This window comes from Macrobrachium nipponense, chromosome 13 (genome assembly GCF_015104395.2).
Source record: "Macrobrachium nipponense isolate FS-2020 chromosome 13, ASM1510439v2, whole genome shotgun sequence".
Taxonomy (NCBI): Eukaryota; Metazoa; Arthropoda; class Malacostraca; order Decapoda; family Palaemonidae; genus Macrobrachium; species Macrobrachium nipponense.
Window position 1 is genome coordinate 30,307,712 of NC_087206.1, and position 18,023 is coordinate 30,325,734.

At 41.6% G+C, this 18,023-nt stretch overlaps 1 protein-coding gene across 1 annotated transcript in view; it reads right to left on the bottom strand.

Moving 5' to 3' along the window:
• LOC135225285 (ATP-binding cassette sub-family C member 4-like) overlaps window positions 1-18,023 on the bottom strand; it is a 283,886-nt gene that overhangs the window by 104,919 nt on the left and 160,944 nt on the right. The window contains exons 15-16 of the mRNA XM_064264615.1: window positions 6,229-6,400; window positions 3,383-3,582 (exon numbers count right to left, since the gene is read on the bottom strand). Of these exons, the coding sequence (XP_064120685.1) occupies window positions 3,383-3,582; window positions 6,229-6,400 (372 nt within the window). The remainder of the gene's footprint in view (window positions 1-3,382; window positions 3,583-6,228; window positions 6,401-18,023) is intronic.

Genomic DNA, 18,023 nt, shown 5'->3' on the forward strand with positions numbered 1-18,023 from the left:
CTCTCTCTTCATTAACTACGCGTATATTATGATATTCTGTAATAATGCTTGAGCGATTTTTCTTCGTCTGTATGTTAGCGAGATGTTTTCCTTGTCTTTTCCTCATTGGCATGATGAACTTCTTGCCGAAACATACATAAACATACGTGAAAGCAAGCGAAAGTCACGAGGTGAAACTCGAACGTGTAATCTACTTGAAGTCTATGGTCGCACTGATTCATGGTTGAACCAGATACTCGCTTCTGCGAGCCACGGAATCTCTACAGATGCCATTTCTCACAATTTCTTTGCCAATAATTATCAAAATTTACGATAACAGAAGAAATATTGCATTTTCTTGTACGGATGAATGTTTTAGGCTTATTGAGTTATGTTTACTAATTTTGAAGAAATATTTCGTATACGTATTCTCAATTGCCATATGAAGCTCCATGAATTTTTTCATGACTTTGCATTTTTCGCCCTATACCACTGTATATAGGGGTTCCGGCCGCCCCCCTTAAGCATATCTAGTGGGTTCATATATGAACTAATACAAAATAAATCAATGCTTGATCTACACTAATGTAGAAGTTTCCTATCCCAATACATTTTTATAATAATCAATTGAATGGACATTATTGAGGCTTTCAAATTTACTGTAAATTTAATAATGCATTGTAATAATAAAAAAGATTTATTGTTCTAATAGTAGAGGTAAATAATAAAAGCTAGTATTAGAATTCATTTGCTTTTCATGGAAAATAAAACAGGCTCATCTGAACACTAGTCTAACTGAATATGTGAGTGCATAAAATATCACGTTGTGTCACTAGAAGAGCTTAAAAGTTAAGACAAATCTGGATGCATTCCAACTAAGAAAGATCTTTAAAAAGCAAAATTTGAAAGAAGTGCAATAAAATATAGCTGACAAGCAATTAACTGAAACTTTTTCCAAACAAAAAAAACTGGTAACTATAAAAAATATTTTACACAAATTCAGATGTTACACACACATATTTGCATTAAAACACAATAAAATCTGCCACAGCAAACATGTAATGCACATATACAATACATACATTTACAGCACAAAGCTAAAAGATGCAACACAATCAAACAATAGCAAAATCATGCAAGAGGGCACACAAAGAATAAAAATGAATTTATCAACCAAAGGCAGTGATTTCTCCTCCTCGATGCAATTCAGTTGCCTGTCACTTCTCTGGTGTTAGCAGTCAAAACAAAATGGCAATTGTGTTAGTCATGCAGTAAAACAAATTCACTTGGATGCAATAATATCAATCCTAATAGAGAAACTATTCAATGCATCCACTTGTCACAATAAATCAATCACATGAAATGTACAGTTACCTAGTTATTTAGTTTTTAAATAACACTAATATATAGTTCTAAGCATAAAACTCTGGACTATTTTCATTAACTGTCTTCCCTTGCATTCAATCTGCAAGAAGCTTATACATACTTAGTAATTATTTTTATTCAGTTACTCTGTAAACTACCCACAGCAAATATTCACAGAAGAGTAAAATATCAATTCAAAGAACTTTGTATTAAGATCTCACACCTAACCTCTATTTAAGGTATCTTTCAGGATTAGAGAGTCATGAAAAGATCATTTAACGTTCAACCATTAGTACTCTCCCTTTCATACTTTGTACAGTACTAAGGGACCTTCAAAACCATACCCAAGCACTTACAAAACTATGCAGCAGATTAATAAAAACACTGAACTGGAAAAATTCACAATTCTATTCTGATAAGTCTGCATCAGTAATACAAACATGTGTGACTGTTCTAAAGGTTATGTTAACACGAGTTTTTTTTTAAAAGAACTCATAGGGTTCCTTTTAATCCACAAGGAAATACAGAGTGAAAATTTGCATGGACTATTTTCCCTATCATACCAATACTGTATTAAAGCATAGCTTGCAAATTACAAAACAGAACTAGCTATCCTTAGGTGCCTTTAACTGAACGAATTCTCTATGGATTTGACTACATTAATAGATACAGAAGTGTGACTAGGCATTTTTTGCAACTTTTGGCTGCAGATTTAAAATTTGATTTCACAAACCTTTGCCTTATAATTAATCATCTTTCAGTCACTCTTTGAAATAAAAGCTGATAAAACCGGTATTATACTATCAAAACTGTTTAATGGTTTCCTTTTAACGTATGACCTGAAAGTATTTTAGTAAAAAGATTTCCAACTGTTGTAATACCAAGAAACAACCTATTATCAAGTCATAGAAATAAATACCTTAATAGAATTTTATCAGAATCTTTAACATTTTCCACTTGTGTAATCAATATATTTTTTAATACGTAATTGCAATTCATAAATAAAATCTATTATACTTTTTAAGAATAAATCATGTAGGCCACCCATATGAGAACTAGGAATGTTAACTTGCAATCCAGTTAACCTGTAACAAATAACCTTTACTGGAATTACTGGCGAAACAAGCATAATTGTGAAAGTTGACATTAATTAATGGATAGCTTTGCTGAAAGTAAATTAATGGATAGCTTTGCTGAAAGTAAATTAATGGATAGCTTTGCTGAAAGTAAATTTTGTTTCCACAACACAACAACATGCACTACCCAAAAAAACCTATACCTGAGATGGCCAATACTACATAACTGAAATGCCTACATTTTGTGAAGTGTTGCAGAAATAAGATCAATTACTTTGATCAAGGATGATTTTGTCCATTTTTTAATCCAATATTATTTAATACTCCTACAACATTTACTGACGAGCTATTAACTCATTTTCGGCTTTTTTTTTTACATATTAACTCATTGTCAGTGATTTTTTTTTTACATTTCAGGTCTTATTAACTACCCTAATAAACTCTCAAACTGCTAGTGTATTACTTTTCTTGTCCCAGTCTATTTGATTCTTATAAACCCGATGAGGACAAGTCATAGTATTCCTGTTTTCACTCATAAATCTTATATTCATGTTTCAAACAATTTCTACTTCAATGTTTACTATTTTACATAAATTTCATTTACAAGCATATTTGTACATGTATGTTTCCTTTAAATAGCTCTCACACATTGACATTGTTTTCTATAAAAGATGGTGATAAAAATATTGATATTCACAAATATTTAAAATATAATTTTGTAAATAAGTTACACGTATAAAGCAATGAATGAAGAAGAATGACCTCACTGAATTCCTATGCTGAAGCCTTACTGTACTATGGCTTTTACATTTTCAGGAGGTATGGCAATATTAACTGAATCTCAGTGATATGCAATTGCAAATTTCATAAAACTGTACCTGTATAATAACCTAAAATATGCAAATGTTATTTCAGGGCAAAAGTATAATACGTATACAACTTTGAAACTGGAGTATCTTTACCTTATTTGCATTTTTCGATGGAGTCTCCTGGCAGTTATCATTTAATGATCCATTAGAATCAGAAAGATGAACTCCTGAAATAGTGATGATGTTCTCTGTTGTTAGAGAGTCATGGAGTGAAGATGTGGAACCACTGAGTGTGTTATTGATGCTGTTACTTAAAGTACGAACCCTTCGATGAAGAGAAACTGAAGAATCAACTGCAAACACATAATAAACCAAATATGACATGGTAGATTAATATTTTTATATGATAGATAATACTCTGACATAACAAAACCTGATATCAAACAAAACCAAAATAAGACTATTAATGATCAAACAAGGGAGTTTGAGATCCAATAATACTAACTTTTTGGAAAGTAAATCAGTGATTATTTGAAAAGCTAGTGGGGTTATATTATCAGGGAAGTCCTTATCCTACATTACATACAACCTCTCTTACTACATTTCACAAGCAAGAGTCAATCTAAGGACTGTGTGTAATGGGAAAAATATTCCTTTAATTATTAGTGATTTATTTAGGAATTGATTCATCATCCTCCTAATATCTTTGCAAACTGTTGTAAGAGTGACTGGAACTGTGAAATGTTTTCGTTTTTGCTGTGGACACGAATGCGTGGCAGTGTAGCCAGTCCCTTGTTTTGTTTTTTTCTCTCACTTTGTATGGAACGCTGCCCTGAATCTTTCGTCTGCATATTGGTAACACTAAAAGACACATGTAAGAATCACGAAAGCTCTCGTGTGAGGAGGACATCAGCCGGTCCACCCTTTCATTTTGGCCATTTTACTAAATTATTAATACAAATGATTATCTATCCCTTGCAAGGTAAGCCTTCAAAGTCGTAATATTACCATTAGTTAGTTAGTTAGAACAGATCACTATCATGGAAGAACAGTAGCAGACGAGAATTCAAGTGCAGAGTTGCCTGCCCAGTCAAACATGTTGCTATACCTTAACAAGGAAAATTTCAATTTTCATGAAAGATGTTTCACGTTCATTAGTTGTCATGAGATTTTGCTGTGTTAGTTTGAATTGTAACTTAAGTGTTTGATAGGGTTGTAAAACGTTAAAAGATAGTTATAAGTGTTTTGTTTTTATAAAGTTTTTGCAAATACCAGTGTCACAGGGTACCACAACATGGCCATCCTACAGGGCATCTTGGGGTTACCCCTACCTCTCTCAAGGAAATTTCCACTGCCGATCATGATCTTAGACTAGGCTATGCAGTAATTTAAGAAGGCCTACCCTAGACTAATCCTGTTTGAATGAGGAATTATGACTTTTTTATAAATATAGTTAGGCTATATGTATATAAATTCATGGAAAACTTAATTACATAGGACTTAGCCTGTATCCTCATTAAACTAACCTAACTTTGTGGCCTATTGTAACCTAGTCAAAATTCAGCCATGTAAACTTTGCATAGGCTATCCTTAACAATTTCTGAAGAAGCCTAGGCTAGACTATATCCTGTTAAAAAGCACCTTAGCCTAATTTTACCTTATTTTAGAGTAAGTTTTTCTCAGAAATTTTTCAGGTAGCCTTATCCATTGACATGTATTGTGTACAAACATTTAGTACTGTGTGGAGAAGGGTATCAAGTGATTTACATCGTATTGTAAATTAATTGATTCCAGGGCTGCTCCATATTTGATACCTATCCTATTATGAAGGAAAAGCAATTCCCATAATCTGTAGTTGATATATTTTTTTGAAGTCTTTCAATATAAAGAGTTATTTTAGTTGTAGTTTTAAACTATACACTTGTATTGATTTCTGGAAATAAAAATTAAATACTAAAATGAATATTTCCAGGGATCTAGTCCAGGAGTTCTGAAGACTAGGTTAATTAACCAAGTCCAGGAGACTAGGCCAGGGAGAAATTTGGCATGATGTAATGAGTAATAAGAAACAAGCTGAATACCAGGAATTTTCCTCAATACCCCTAAAATGGAAATCAGCACTTCAATTACCTCCCAGTGGGAAGACATCACCTGGCCTCATCAGTAGTAAGACCCATACACACAAGGAATATCATGTAATAAGCAGGTAGGACCAGCCTACCCTAATTCCCAGGCAGCGTAAACGTCAGTCTTCAAACCCACCGTGTCAACTATGACACAGTACCAATCTCCGACCCGTGTCTCCAGGCAAGAAGACTGACAAAAGTGCATATGTATATGTATACTAGTAGTCTTACTAATCTCGTATCTTAATGTCATGGTGAGGGAAAAATCCGCACGTGACATGTGGTTAAAGATACAAGACAATATAATGCTTTGGGCAGTATGCTGAGAAATACTGAACATATCTTAAATATTGATAAAGTTCATTTTGCATAAAAATTATGTATGAATGGGAAAAGAAGGAAGCAAGTCATTCCGTATATTATGCTGGGGTCCTACAGGAAACATTTTCATGATCTGACATTTAGCAACTTAAAGCTACTTCTGCTAATATACATATCACCCATACAAATGTTGCTTCTTGGATGTTTTCCTTGCCCATCATAGATTTCATCCACCAATGTTTCCAAAAAAAATTAATTTTTTAAAATGTTTTTGAAGAAAAATTGAATAAGCAAACTGGAACTTCCTATTAACCTCCCTCTCAAAGAAATTATGTACTAACAGCTATATGTCTCAGAACTCCAAGAAACTATTGATATTTTGCATGAAATAACATTCTTCTGGGGAATCTGGAAGAAAAATTGTGAAGATCATGCACAATCATGGTAAATTACATAGGTCCCATTGGCAACTCAGCACATAAGGTAACCTTTGTATAGTTTTATATTTTTATAGTGGCTTGCAAATAAGAACAGTATAAAGTATTTACTTACATTTATCACTTTCCTGAAGAGATGATACAATGCCATTCTTCTTTTCAGTTCTAGTGCTGGCTTGCTTTGAAGGTGACGAAGTTTCCTCATCATGACCAGTTGAGAGTAAGCTGGCAAAGTCAATTCCACTATTGACCAACTGATTGTAATTTCCGATAGCTTCTGTATGGCCCTGAAAGAATAGGACAAAACAAGTTATTTATTTGTACATAATTATATGCATAGCCTTTTTGAAGAGTTCAGTTTTCATAACACAAATCCAGTTTTTCATAGAAACTATCAATCATATATATGCTAAGAATCATGGTCTTGAATATCCTCCAGACAAAACAGTCCTTTGTCTAACAAACATTAGAGAAAAGGGATTTTGACGTAAGGAAAAATCTATTTCTGGGCGATTGGCTCGTGTCGCCAGCGAAATATCCTTTAATCTATTATTTCTAGGGTAAATGTACTAACACATACCAGAGAATAAATAAATAAAGAAAAAGGTCAGTATAACTGACTCGCTCACCCTCCAAGAGGGTGTCGGTATGAACACTATGGCGAGTGAGACCACTACCACGAGCCAAATGCCAATAGAATTCTCCCACTACAAAATCCCCCAAGAGGAGAGCCGACCCACAGAGTGGGCAGCAACTACTACTACTACTCCATCCCATGCTGCCGACTGCTGCGCCTCTGGTGGCCATCCTGAAGTTAGCAGACAATCTTGGGCGATGGGATGGGTAGGGCGGGATTTCGCTGGCGACACGAGCCAATCGCCCAGAAATAGATTTTTCCTTACGTCAAAATCCCTTTTCTGGGCTCAGCTCGTGTCGCTGCGCGAAATCGTACCAGAGAAATAGCACAAGATTGTAAACAAAATCAACAAAATAAAAGTAGGTCTCAAATAAAAGGTAAAATAAAAGTAAAAGAATATAATTGCTAATAAGGATACATATACACAGTGATACAAAATAGAAATATTGCTTAAATTACACTTAATTCTAATAATATTTCTTAACTTAAGGTAATTTACATATATACAGAGGTAATATGGCATATATGTACCAAAATGGTATCTGTGTAAAGCTATGTATCAAAATTCCAGAGCAATTAACATAATAAGTTGAACAAAACAAACTCAACAATAATAATATATAAAGGAATGTATATGACTTAATATACAAAACCCGTAACCATTACAAATAAGATGTATCCCCTAGCATAAAAATAAGGGGATGACATCCATGAGATCAATATCCATAATCAATTGTGAGTGTCCCTAGCAAAAAAAATAAGGGACACCCACCACATCATCATAAAAGCAGCTAAGCCACAAGGTGACCGTAAATGAACAAGGCAGGAATAGACGAACTGTTGGGTGAGGCAGGTAGAAAGGAGGACTGGATCTTCTACTAAAGATTAGTTAGAGTCAGGGGAAACTATGTTACCCGCTGCTACTGCTGAAAATTTCAGAGCTTCCAAGGACTTTAAGTAATGACGTTTGAACACTGTCGGCGATTTCCATCCAGTATACTTTTTCAACTCATCGAAGTTCATATGTTGGAAATAGTTAATTGAGGTGGCTACTGCCCTGACATCATGTGCTTTTGGGAAAGAGTCAGGATTGGCTTGTTTAATGAAGTACAGGATTTGTTGCCTGATGCCTTTAATAGATAAAGTGCCACCTTTTTCTCTCATAAAGAGAGGACCCGATGAGGATGAGGAGGTCCTGGACAGAAAGGCTCGTAAGGCTGAAACTGGGCAAAGAGATACATCTTGTGGAAGGGGTAGTACCTTCCATGGTTCCCACCTCATCAAAGGATCTTCATTCTTAGCTATAAAGCTACGTTCCGGAGAAAGTAGCACTTCCCCTGTGGGAAGGAACTGATTATGATCCGGATCTCTGGATAAAGCCGACAGTTCTGAAATTCTAGCTCCTGAGGCCAAGCTTAATAAAAATAGGGTTTTTCTTAAGAGCATTATAAACGAGCATGTGTCATTATTGGTTTCTGAAGCCAGCTTTAGAACATCGTTTAAGAACCATGATACTGACGTAGGCCTTACAGAAGGTCTAAGTCTAGCACATGCGTTGGGAATAGACGAGAAGTAGGAATCTGTCAAGTCTATGTTGAACCCAAATTGAAAAATCTTTTTCAAGGCTGACTTGTTTGTCGTAATTGTGCTAGCTGCTAAGCCTTTTTCAAATAAGGATCTGAAAAAGGATATAGCTGAATTGATTGTCATGATCCTAATATCTGATTCTCTCAGGAAGGTTGCTAACTTTTTGACAGCAGCATCATACTGTCTCAAAGTTGAATCCCTTTTATCGGATTCCAAGAAGAGAATATTCTGAGGGTCAATATTCGCATCCCTTTTCGCTGCAAACTTCATGAAATCCATAAAGTTAGGGTTTTGAGAATCCCTGAGGAAGCGAACACAGTCTTCGTTTGTACTGACTGGGAGAGCCTGGGATTGGGACCCGAAGAGGGCGAAGACCCAATTCCAGAATTAGAGGGTACCAATTGCTCTTCGGCCAGTCTGGGGCTACTAGAGCCACTTGACCCTTGAATGTCCTGAGTTTGTTTAACACTTTCATGAGAAGATTCACTGGAGGAAAGACATAAATCTTCTCCCAGTTGTTCCAGTCTAGAGCCAGGGCGTCCGTGGCATAGGCCAGAGGGTCCAGGTTGGGGGCCACATAACACGGGAGTTTGTGGTTCGCTTGAGATGCGAAGAGATCCACCTGTAGACCTGGAACTCTCTGAAGGATCCATTGGAACGAACTGTTGTCCAGTGACCATTCCGACTCTAGAGGTACTGATCGGGATAGAGCATCTGCTATGACGTTTCTCACTCCAGCTATATGGGTGGAGGAGAGATGCCAACTGAACTTGTCCGCCAGGGAGAAGATGGCTACCATGACATGATTTAGATGACGTGACTTGGAGCCTCCTCTGTTTATACAATGTACTACCACTGCGCTGTCCAGGACTAGCTTTATGTGGGAGTACTTTGGCGGACGTAACCTTTTTAGAGTCAAGAACACTGCCATTGCTTCCAGTACGTTTATATGGAACTGACGGAACTGAGGTGACCACGTTCCTTGAACCTTCTTGAACTGGGAATATCCTCCCCAACCGCTTAAGGACGCGTCTGTGTGGATGGTGATCCCTGGTGGAGGAAACTGAAGGGGCACTGACACCGACAAGTTCTTGACTTTCGCCCACGGCCGGAGTCGATTCTTTAGAATCAGAGGGACTGAGGATAATTTGTCCCTGGACCTGACATTTGCTCGTGAGCGCCAGATTCTGGTTAGGTCTTTCAGTTTGGCTTTCATTAGGATGTTCGTCACTGATGCAAACTGGAGTGAACCCAGGATCCTTTCCTGAGTTCTTCTTGACGCCAGTTTGTGACTCAGAAATTGCTTGGCTGACTTCGCTATTTCCTTCCTCTTGGTTGATGGAATCGACAGAGTATGGGAGGATAGATTCCATTGAATGCCTAGCCACTGAAAGTTTGACTCTGGAGTGAGTCTTGACTTGGTCCTGTTTATCTTGAAGCCTAGATATTCCAGGAACTGAATCACTTTCAGTGTTGCTTTGTTGCATTCCTCGACTGTTTGAAGCCCAGATCAACCAATCGTCGAGATACGCTACTACCATAACCCCTTGCGATCTGAGTTGTTGAACTACTACTTCCGCCAGCTTCGTAAACACCCTGGGTGCTACGTTGAGCCCGAAAGGAACTACCTTGAAGGAGAATGTCTGGTCTCCTATCTTGAAGCCCAGATACGGACGGAAGTGTCTTGCAATAGGGATATGATAGTAAGCGTCTGTAAGATCGATAGAGGTGGTGACGGCCCCACGGGGAAGTAAGGTCCGCACCTGCGAGATCGTGAGCATCTTGAACTTGTCGCAGCGAATGGCTAAGTTTAAGCGGGACAAGTCTAAGATTACCCTTCTTTTTTGTGAGCCTTTCTTTGGCACGCTGAACAAGCGTCCTTGAAATTTTAACCTTTTGACTCTCGCTATAGCTCCTTTCTGAAGGAGATCCTCCGCATACTCCGTCAATTCCTTGGAAGGAAGTTGGCGGAAAGGTCTGGATGCCGTGGGCTCGCTAACCAGCTCCAACCCAGGCCTTTTGAGACAATGCTCTGAGCCCACTTGCTGAAGTTCCACCGGTGGCGAAAGTGAAACAGCCTCCCTCCTACCTGAAATTCCTCATTGGTTCTGGTAGCCTCCTCGGCCTCTGAAAATGAAATGTTTTCCCCTATTAAAGGGACCTCCCGATCCTCTCCCACGAAAGGATCGCTTACCTCTGCCTCCCTTACCCGAGCGGTCATACTTCTGTGAAGCTTGACCCTCGAAGACCTGGTTGTAGGCTGGAGAGAGAGCGTAAGAGGTGGAGGGCTGAGGCTGAGGAGAGATAACATAAATCGGCTGCGACTGAGCCTTTTGAGGTGGAAGGATTGGGCTGTGTTTGCACTAAGGGAAACGCCGGAACTTGCTGAGAGAAGCGTGGCTGCTTCTTCTGGTAGGGCTGGAAACGTCTAGGTTTCCTTTGAGCCTTACCCTTACCGGCTTGGTCCTGTCTTCTCTTGGCCGTAAGACCCCAACGGTCTTTAAGGCTCTGGTTCAATCTCGTAGCCTCTGACTGAACCTCCTTAACCATCGCTTCTGGGAAGAGGTCTGCTCCCCAGATGCTTGACGTAAGCAACTTATTCGGCTCGTGCCGAATTGTTGCTTCTTGTAGGACATGTTTCCTACAATTCGTCCTAGCAGTGGCGAACTCAAACATATCAGACTGCACCGTTTGAGTCAAAGATTTGGTAAGAAGCTTGAAGAGCGGTTCCGACCCATAGGCAATGGTAGCCACCTCGGTCATAGCCATGGAATTAATAGACCTGGCTAACCGCGATTTGGCATCGAATTCTGCCTGAATAAGGCTATCTGGAAGCCTAGGTAGCTTCTCACCAAACTGCTCCATAGCACAGTCTGGTTTGAGTTTGCCAGCTGAGAAGGTGTTAGGTAAATCTTCCCACAATTCACCGGCTGAAGGAAGTAAAGGAGATGTAGGATCTGCTTCCTTCAGTTGAGGCATGGAGTCCCCCTTCTGGGCTGCTGGAATAGTAGTCGTCGCGATCTTTGTCAAGAAAGGGAGCGGGGTACTCTCTTCCATCGTAAAGATCGTAAACGGACTCTTAAAAGGTTGGATTTTCGTGTTGGAACAATCCATGTCCTCTAGACACCTGAGCCATTCTCTTTGAGCCTGGTCACGTGAATAGAGGACTGTCTCCTTTGGTACTTTATCATCCCGAGTCATGGCTGCGGCGGTGAGCCTGGCGTAGCCGATGAACGGGGGCTGAAGGTCTTCCGGGTAGAACTCGAAGTCCTCAATCCTCCGAGTTCCACATTCCGGGATAGAGATGAGCCCGTCTTGGAAGGGGGCGTATGACGCTACTCTCCACGGGTTGTTCATTGAGAACGGAGGTAGAGAGTCATACGGGGGAAGTTGGGCTCCACCTGTGCTGAAAGGTGGAGGAGAGGCTAGAGGAGCTTGGCTCAGTCCGGCTATAATGTTGTCCTGAGAGGTAATCCTATCAGACAACCGAGAGATCATTTGTTCCATGCTGTTTTTCAGAGACCCAACCAGATCGCCCACTTGCTGTAACAGACCAGCGTTGGAGTCCAAAGCCGGAGCTGTAGCGGAGGTGGAAGGGTGGCTCTGAACTGGAACCAAGGGTAGCGGAACTGACGACTCCGCTGGAGTGTGAGATCTCTCCCTGGAGGATCTACTCCTCGAGGACTTAGAGCCGGACCCAGAAGCTTTAGATCTCTCTGCTCCGGGGTTCCTAGCCGGAGACTTACGAGAAGAGGATGACGCCGAAGCCGTCTTCTTAGACGACGACGACGTCTTCGTCAAGGTTTTCACTGCTTGACCCTTGACCTTGGGTCTAACTGAAGCGTCAGGAGAAGTATAAAGTTCATTACCCGTAAAGCCTTGGAAGGATGGAGAGGTTGCAGGAGTAGAAGAACCAGTTGCACCCAAGGGTATCCCTTGGGTGTCCAACGAACCTACCTCGACCAACAGGTCGTCTACACCTACCATAGGTTCCACATTAATGTCAAGCGTCGCGACTTCCGAGGAGATGTCCTGGCCTTGGTCCGTCAACGAGGCAGCCAGCTCTTGCTGGATGAAAGCGATAGTCGGGGCCGCCTCTGCTGGGTCGACGTAGCCTGTCGCCTTGCCTCCGGGGAAGATTAGTACCGCCAACCTCTTCTCAAGGATGTAGGGCATACCCTTGGCGGCGTTCTTCCCGAAACCGCCGACCCAGGCCCGCAGGGTTGCCAGTGCGGTATCCCTCACAGCCGGAGCCTGGAAGAGAGGGTATTGATTAGATTTAAGAATAACTTAAAACTAAAACCAACTTAAAGCTTAACTTAAAATTATAGGGGCTATAAGACCCCCTGAATTTTACCTTAAGTTAAGTGATTAATGTAAAAACTTTAGCACTATAACAAATGAGGACCAGTTACCGGAGTTGGAATACTTACCCCGTCTAAGAGCTGGCTCACCAGATCGTAACAGATGGTACACGTCTCGTGGTACCAGACCTGGATGTCCCCGTGCGGAGTCGCGCATGGAGCATGGGACCGGCAAACTTCGTGTCCACATGGGTCCTGAAGTGTGGCGGCGCATCCCGGATGCTCACAGTTGGTGGTCTGTAAGTGAAAAGACACATGAGTATCTTAAAGACTATCACTTACAGGCTAAGGACAGGAAGAACTCCGTTGCATGCCGGAGCTCGGAAAAAATTTTGGGCATAACCCCTCCCTTAATCGCCTGAATAGGCTATAACCCCGGAGAGATCCGGTGAGACAGGTAAGGGAGGGGGGATGGTTTAAGGTACTTAAGATAAACTTAATAGTTTAACCTAATAGATCTTAAACCTAAAACTCGAACGTACCGGACTAAGTCCAGTGCGTGGCGGAGTGTTGTAACTCAGCGAGACGGAGTGGTTAGAAGGGACCAACTGTATGTTCCGGTCCACTCTGCTGGGTGGACTAGCACCTTTCCGCTGGATGCCAGGACTCCGGTGGTAAAGGAGCCCTAGTAAGGTGGGAAAGAGCGAGAGGACATACAGACTCAGGCTAGCAACGGAGCGACGGGGTAGCAACGGAGGGGGGAAAGGCCAGTCCCCCCCCACCTTACCATCCGGCCGGACCGAGAAGCCGGAGAGGTCGAGTCCAGTCTGGGTCTGTCCCGTCCCTCTACTCCCTCCGCCTGGGGGGAGAGAGGGAGGCAGGCTCGGGTATGCGGAGCGAGCATGGGCAGACCGACCCACCCCCCCCGACTCTATAGAAGAGCGGGAGGGGGGGAAGGTGACTGGACAGGCGTCTGGCTGCCTCGTGATCACGTAGTGACCACGGGGCGGTAAGAACAAAACAAAAGACAACTAAGCCTAGAAACAAACCAACTGATCAGAGAGATGCTATCGGGAAGCAACCGAACTGATGAGCGGTAGCATATAGGCCCAATGGACCATAACCAACTGATCAGAGAGATGCTATCGGGAAGCAACCGAACTGATGAGCGGTAGCATATAGGCCCAATGGGCCATGACCTAGGCTAAGCAAGCCAGACGCCTAACTAACCTAAACAAATATCATATAAATAATTCAAATGAATAATAATAATGAAAGAAAGAAAACAACATAGTAGGAGAAAAAATCCAGGAGTGTACGACTAACCCGAAGGCAAGTCTACCACTCAAAGCTAGCCGAGGCCGATACTAAGAGCCGTGGCTAGGGTCTGGATGGAAGGAGCCTACATAAGGTAAAAGACATGCATGCATGACAAAACCGTGTAGACCGTACCCTAAACAAAGCGGATAATTAAAATAGAGCGTACATAAGTAAGGGGATGTTCTGGGTATGGGTGACCAAGAACGAACCCACCACGAGGCAGAACCATGCTGCCATGCTTCCGACCTAGAGTTCGTATTTATACCTAAAAAACGGCAAATACGGGCTCAGGGCCGGAAAAAACCAACTAGCAATAAACACTGAGTACTTAACTTAGCTGCTGCGATGGCTGCACGCTCCATGGTAAATAAATCCAAAGAAAAGGGCACAAAAAACACCGAGTAAAAAAGGGCACGTGTGTATCGTGTGCGCTAACTGAAAAGGATGGCCACCAGAGGCGCAGCAGTCGGCAGCATGGGATGGAGTAGTAGTAGTAGTTGCTGCCCACTCTGTGGGTCGGCTCTCCTCTTGGGGGATTTTGTAGTGGGAGAATTCTATTGGCATTTGGCTCGTGGTAGTGGTCTCACTCGCCATAGTGTTCATACCGACACCCTCTTGGAGGGTGAGCGAGTCAGTTATACTGACCTTTTTCTTTAATTATTTATTCTCTGGTATGTGTTAGTACATTTACCCTAGAAATAATAGATTAAAGGATATTTCGCGCAGCGACACGAGCTGAGCCCAGAAATGGAATTATTATAATAAAACTGATATTAATAATACTTACCTGTATAATTTGTCTAGCCCTAAATCCCAATAACTGGCCAAAAAATTCACCACATTGGCAACCCTGCTACCTCCTATTCTGTCTGCCAGTTGGCGACACTGCCATTTGACAGTTACAAAACCTTCCCTTGAAAATCAGTTGTGATAGTTAGATTGTGTAGGATGGGTGGGACTGGATAAATTACACAGGTAAGTATTATTAATATCATTTATAAAAAGTCCATAGTAACAAACATTACCTTAGTTGGTTAGTTGGGAAAAACTCTCTATTGTGAGAGTATATACGACTAATGTTCTAAGAGATCCACAATAATAAAAAATGTTGTGAGTTCGTGTATAATTAAAAAACCCTTTACAAAGCTTTCAAACCCTTCCCTGGGTTCATCTTCAGTCCAAATGAATAATTAGGCACACCATGTACTGATTTGAATTTAAAATAAAAAAACAAGAGTCGCTGAAGATTGTTGACACCTGTCGTTAGCTCGTTTATAGATCAGGTGATGAAGAAAGAGGGCAGTTAACATTACCTTAATATAATTTATCTAGCCTGATTAACCGCATTGAAAAGGAGAAGGGTATCCGAATAAAATTTCCCTTTCAGACAGAATAGGAGGAACCAACCTAATCTGATTAATGGAAAAGGAAGAAAAAGAAAAATTAATAAAAGGACATAAAACAACAAAGAAATGTAAATCATATGCTGAGTTAATAACTCAACGCAAAGTCTAAGATACTAAGAACTCTCCAAGTCTCCTACCATAATGACGATGAACTGCGTTAGTAAAGGACAAGGAGTAGGTGCATAGTCAGTCTGTACAAAAGTCAGGTGACCAACTAGGTGACAAGTCAGACGACATCGGGGACAGAAAGGCTACACCCCGATGACCTCGTCAAGCACTAAAACCACCGACAACACCTGCTCTCTCACGAATGTCTGGCGCAGAGATAGAGGAGCAGGTTATTGGTGACTCTTTCCCAAAGGATGAGTGCCTGGACTGTCTGGGCGATTCAAGCTAGGCGAACAATGGGGGTGTATCAACGCAACCCAACATCACCAGCAGAGATAACGTCTCATGAGTGACTCCTGACTTGAGCTTTTCTGATGCCAAGAGAAAGGAGCACGGAGCGAAAACGACTCGGTCCCGGAGGATGAGTGCCTGACAGTGCAAACTGGCCTCATGTTAAGCAATAATCAGAGGGTGTAACAATGCAACCTATTTTGTCAACAAGAAACTCAGAGCTACTAAATGTCGCCTGATCTTGCATGAATGTCTGACTCCAAGAAAACACGTGTGACAAAAAGTAGATGGCGAATGAGTCGCCAGATGACAGCAGACGACCCATCGACTAATTCCCTCTCCAGACAGACAATGTGAGAAGCGTGAGTCGTCAAGACAGGCGAACCAGTGGCTAGTCCTAAGTCAGAATCGACTTTGGGAGAAGCGTAAATGCCAGTCCCGACGACCCAATGACTGGTCCAATGTCAGACTGACAATGGGAGCAGCATGAGTCATCAAAGCAGCCAGTCCTTATGTCATCAACAACACCTATAAATACCTAACTACCTAATTCCCATTACGTATAAACACCTAACTGCCTACAAAAGTTATAATGCAAAAAACAAAGAATACAAATACAACAAGAATGAGATACAGGTAGTGGCCAAACGTAAAACAGGAAGACTACCCAATCCTTCTGTCTGACGACCTGTCCTGCCATCACCAACAGGCCCAAGGAACAAAGGTCGCTTAGAAATAGATACATCCCTAAAATAAAAAGATGCTAATCCAGAATTAGAATGCCAAGTCGCCACCTCAAGCACCTTGGCGACAGAGACATTCTTCATAAAAGCTACAGATGTAGCAACTGCTCTAATACTAAGTGCTCTCGGCGGCTGGCCTTCATGGGCAACCGAACTGCCAGTTTTAACAATTAAGATCTCTGAGGAAAAAGGATACACCATTCTTTGACATAGGTCTCTTGACATTTCGTGGTGAAACAAACAGATAATGGGGACAACCCTGAATGTTCTTCATGCAACATAAATAGCAAGAGAGAGCCCTAACAGGGCAAAGAACTAATTCCTCATTCAAATAACCAACAAAGTCGACTAGCGACTTTAGAACAAACAACCTGGGAATGGGATTATCAGACGATTCGGTCTTTGCGACAAATTCGGGAAGGTATGACAAAATCGTGTCTTGTCCAGATCTGGCGACAAGAAAAGAGATTGCTTGCAGTTCACCCACCCTCTTGGCTGTCGCAAAAGAGGTAAGGAAAAGTGTCTTAGAAGAGAGGTCCCTAAAATCGGCCATATTCAAAGGCTCAAATGGAGGGAACCTCAAGGCTTGAAGGACTTTATTAACGTTCCATGTCGGAGGAGACAACCGCGGCCTGGTTGAGATAAGGAAAAAGATTGAATTAAATCTCTAATGACATAAGAAGAAGAGCTTTCAGGGAGCCTTGCCTTAAAAACATATGAAAGCATCGACATGTAACCCTTAATGCACAAAGATGACAGGCCCCTGTCATGATGTAAATGAACTAAAAACTCCACTATTTTCAGTAAGGAAGGTCTAGAAATTGAATGCCCCTGAGACCTACACCAATGTCTGAAAACCGACCCATTTGGTTGATAAACTACTCTTAGTTGATTGCCGCCTGGCAAGAGCCAACTGTCAAGCTACTCTTGAGGTGAACCCTTCCTGCTTGGAGAATCTCTTGACAGTCTCCAAGCATGAAGATGAAGCATGCGGAGCCTCTGATGGAACCGATGAAAATGAGGTTGTTTGAGAAGATCTGGTCTCTCTGTCAGACGAATGGGGGCCTCTACCAGTGCTTCCAGTAGGTCAGGAAACCACTCCTTTTGTGGCCAAAAGGGGGCAATCATGGTGAGATCTAGACGCTTGGTTGCCCTCACTTTGAGGACTGACTTCACCAGAGCGAATGGAGAAAATGCATATACTTGAAGGCCCTCCCAGTCCTGCAAAAGAGCATCTGTCCTGGCACTCTGAGTAGTCTGGTAAGGGGCGAAGAGGATCTGGCACCGAAAATTCAGTGGGGTGGCAAACACATCGTCTGTGATGGGCTACTTCTTTCTGAGGCTGTCGAAGACTTCCTGGCAAAGTGTCCATTCCGACCCTTGAACTTCGTTCGGTCTCAACAAGGCATCTGCTAAGATGTTGTGATGGCCCAGGATAAACTGAGGGACCAACGTAATCCTCCTGTATTCTGCCCAACACAGGATTGATTGGGGTTCTTGAGTGAAAAGGTCCG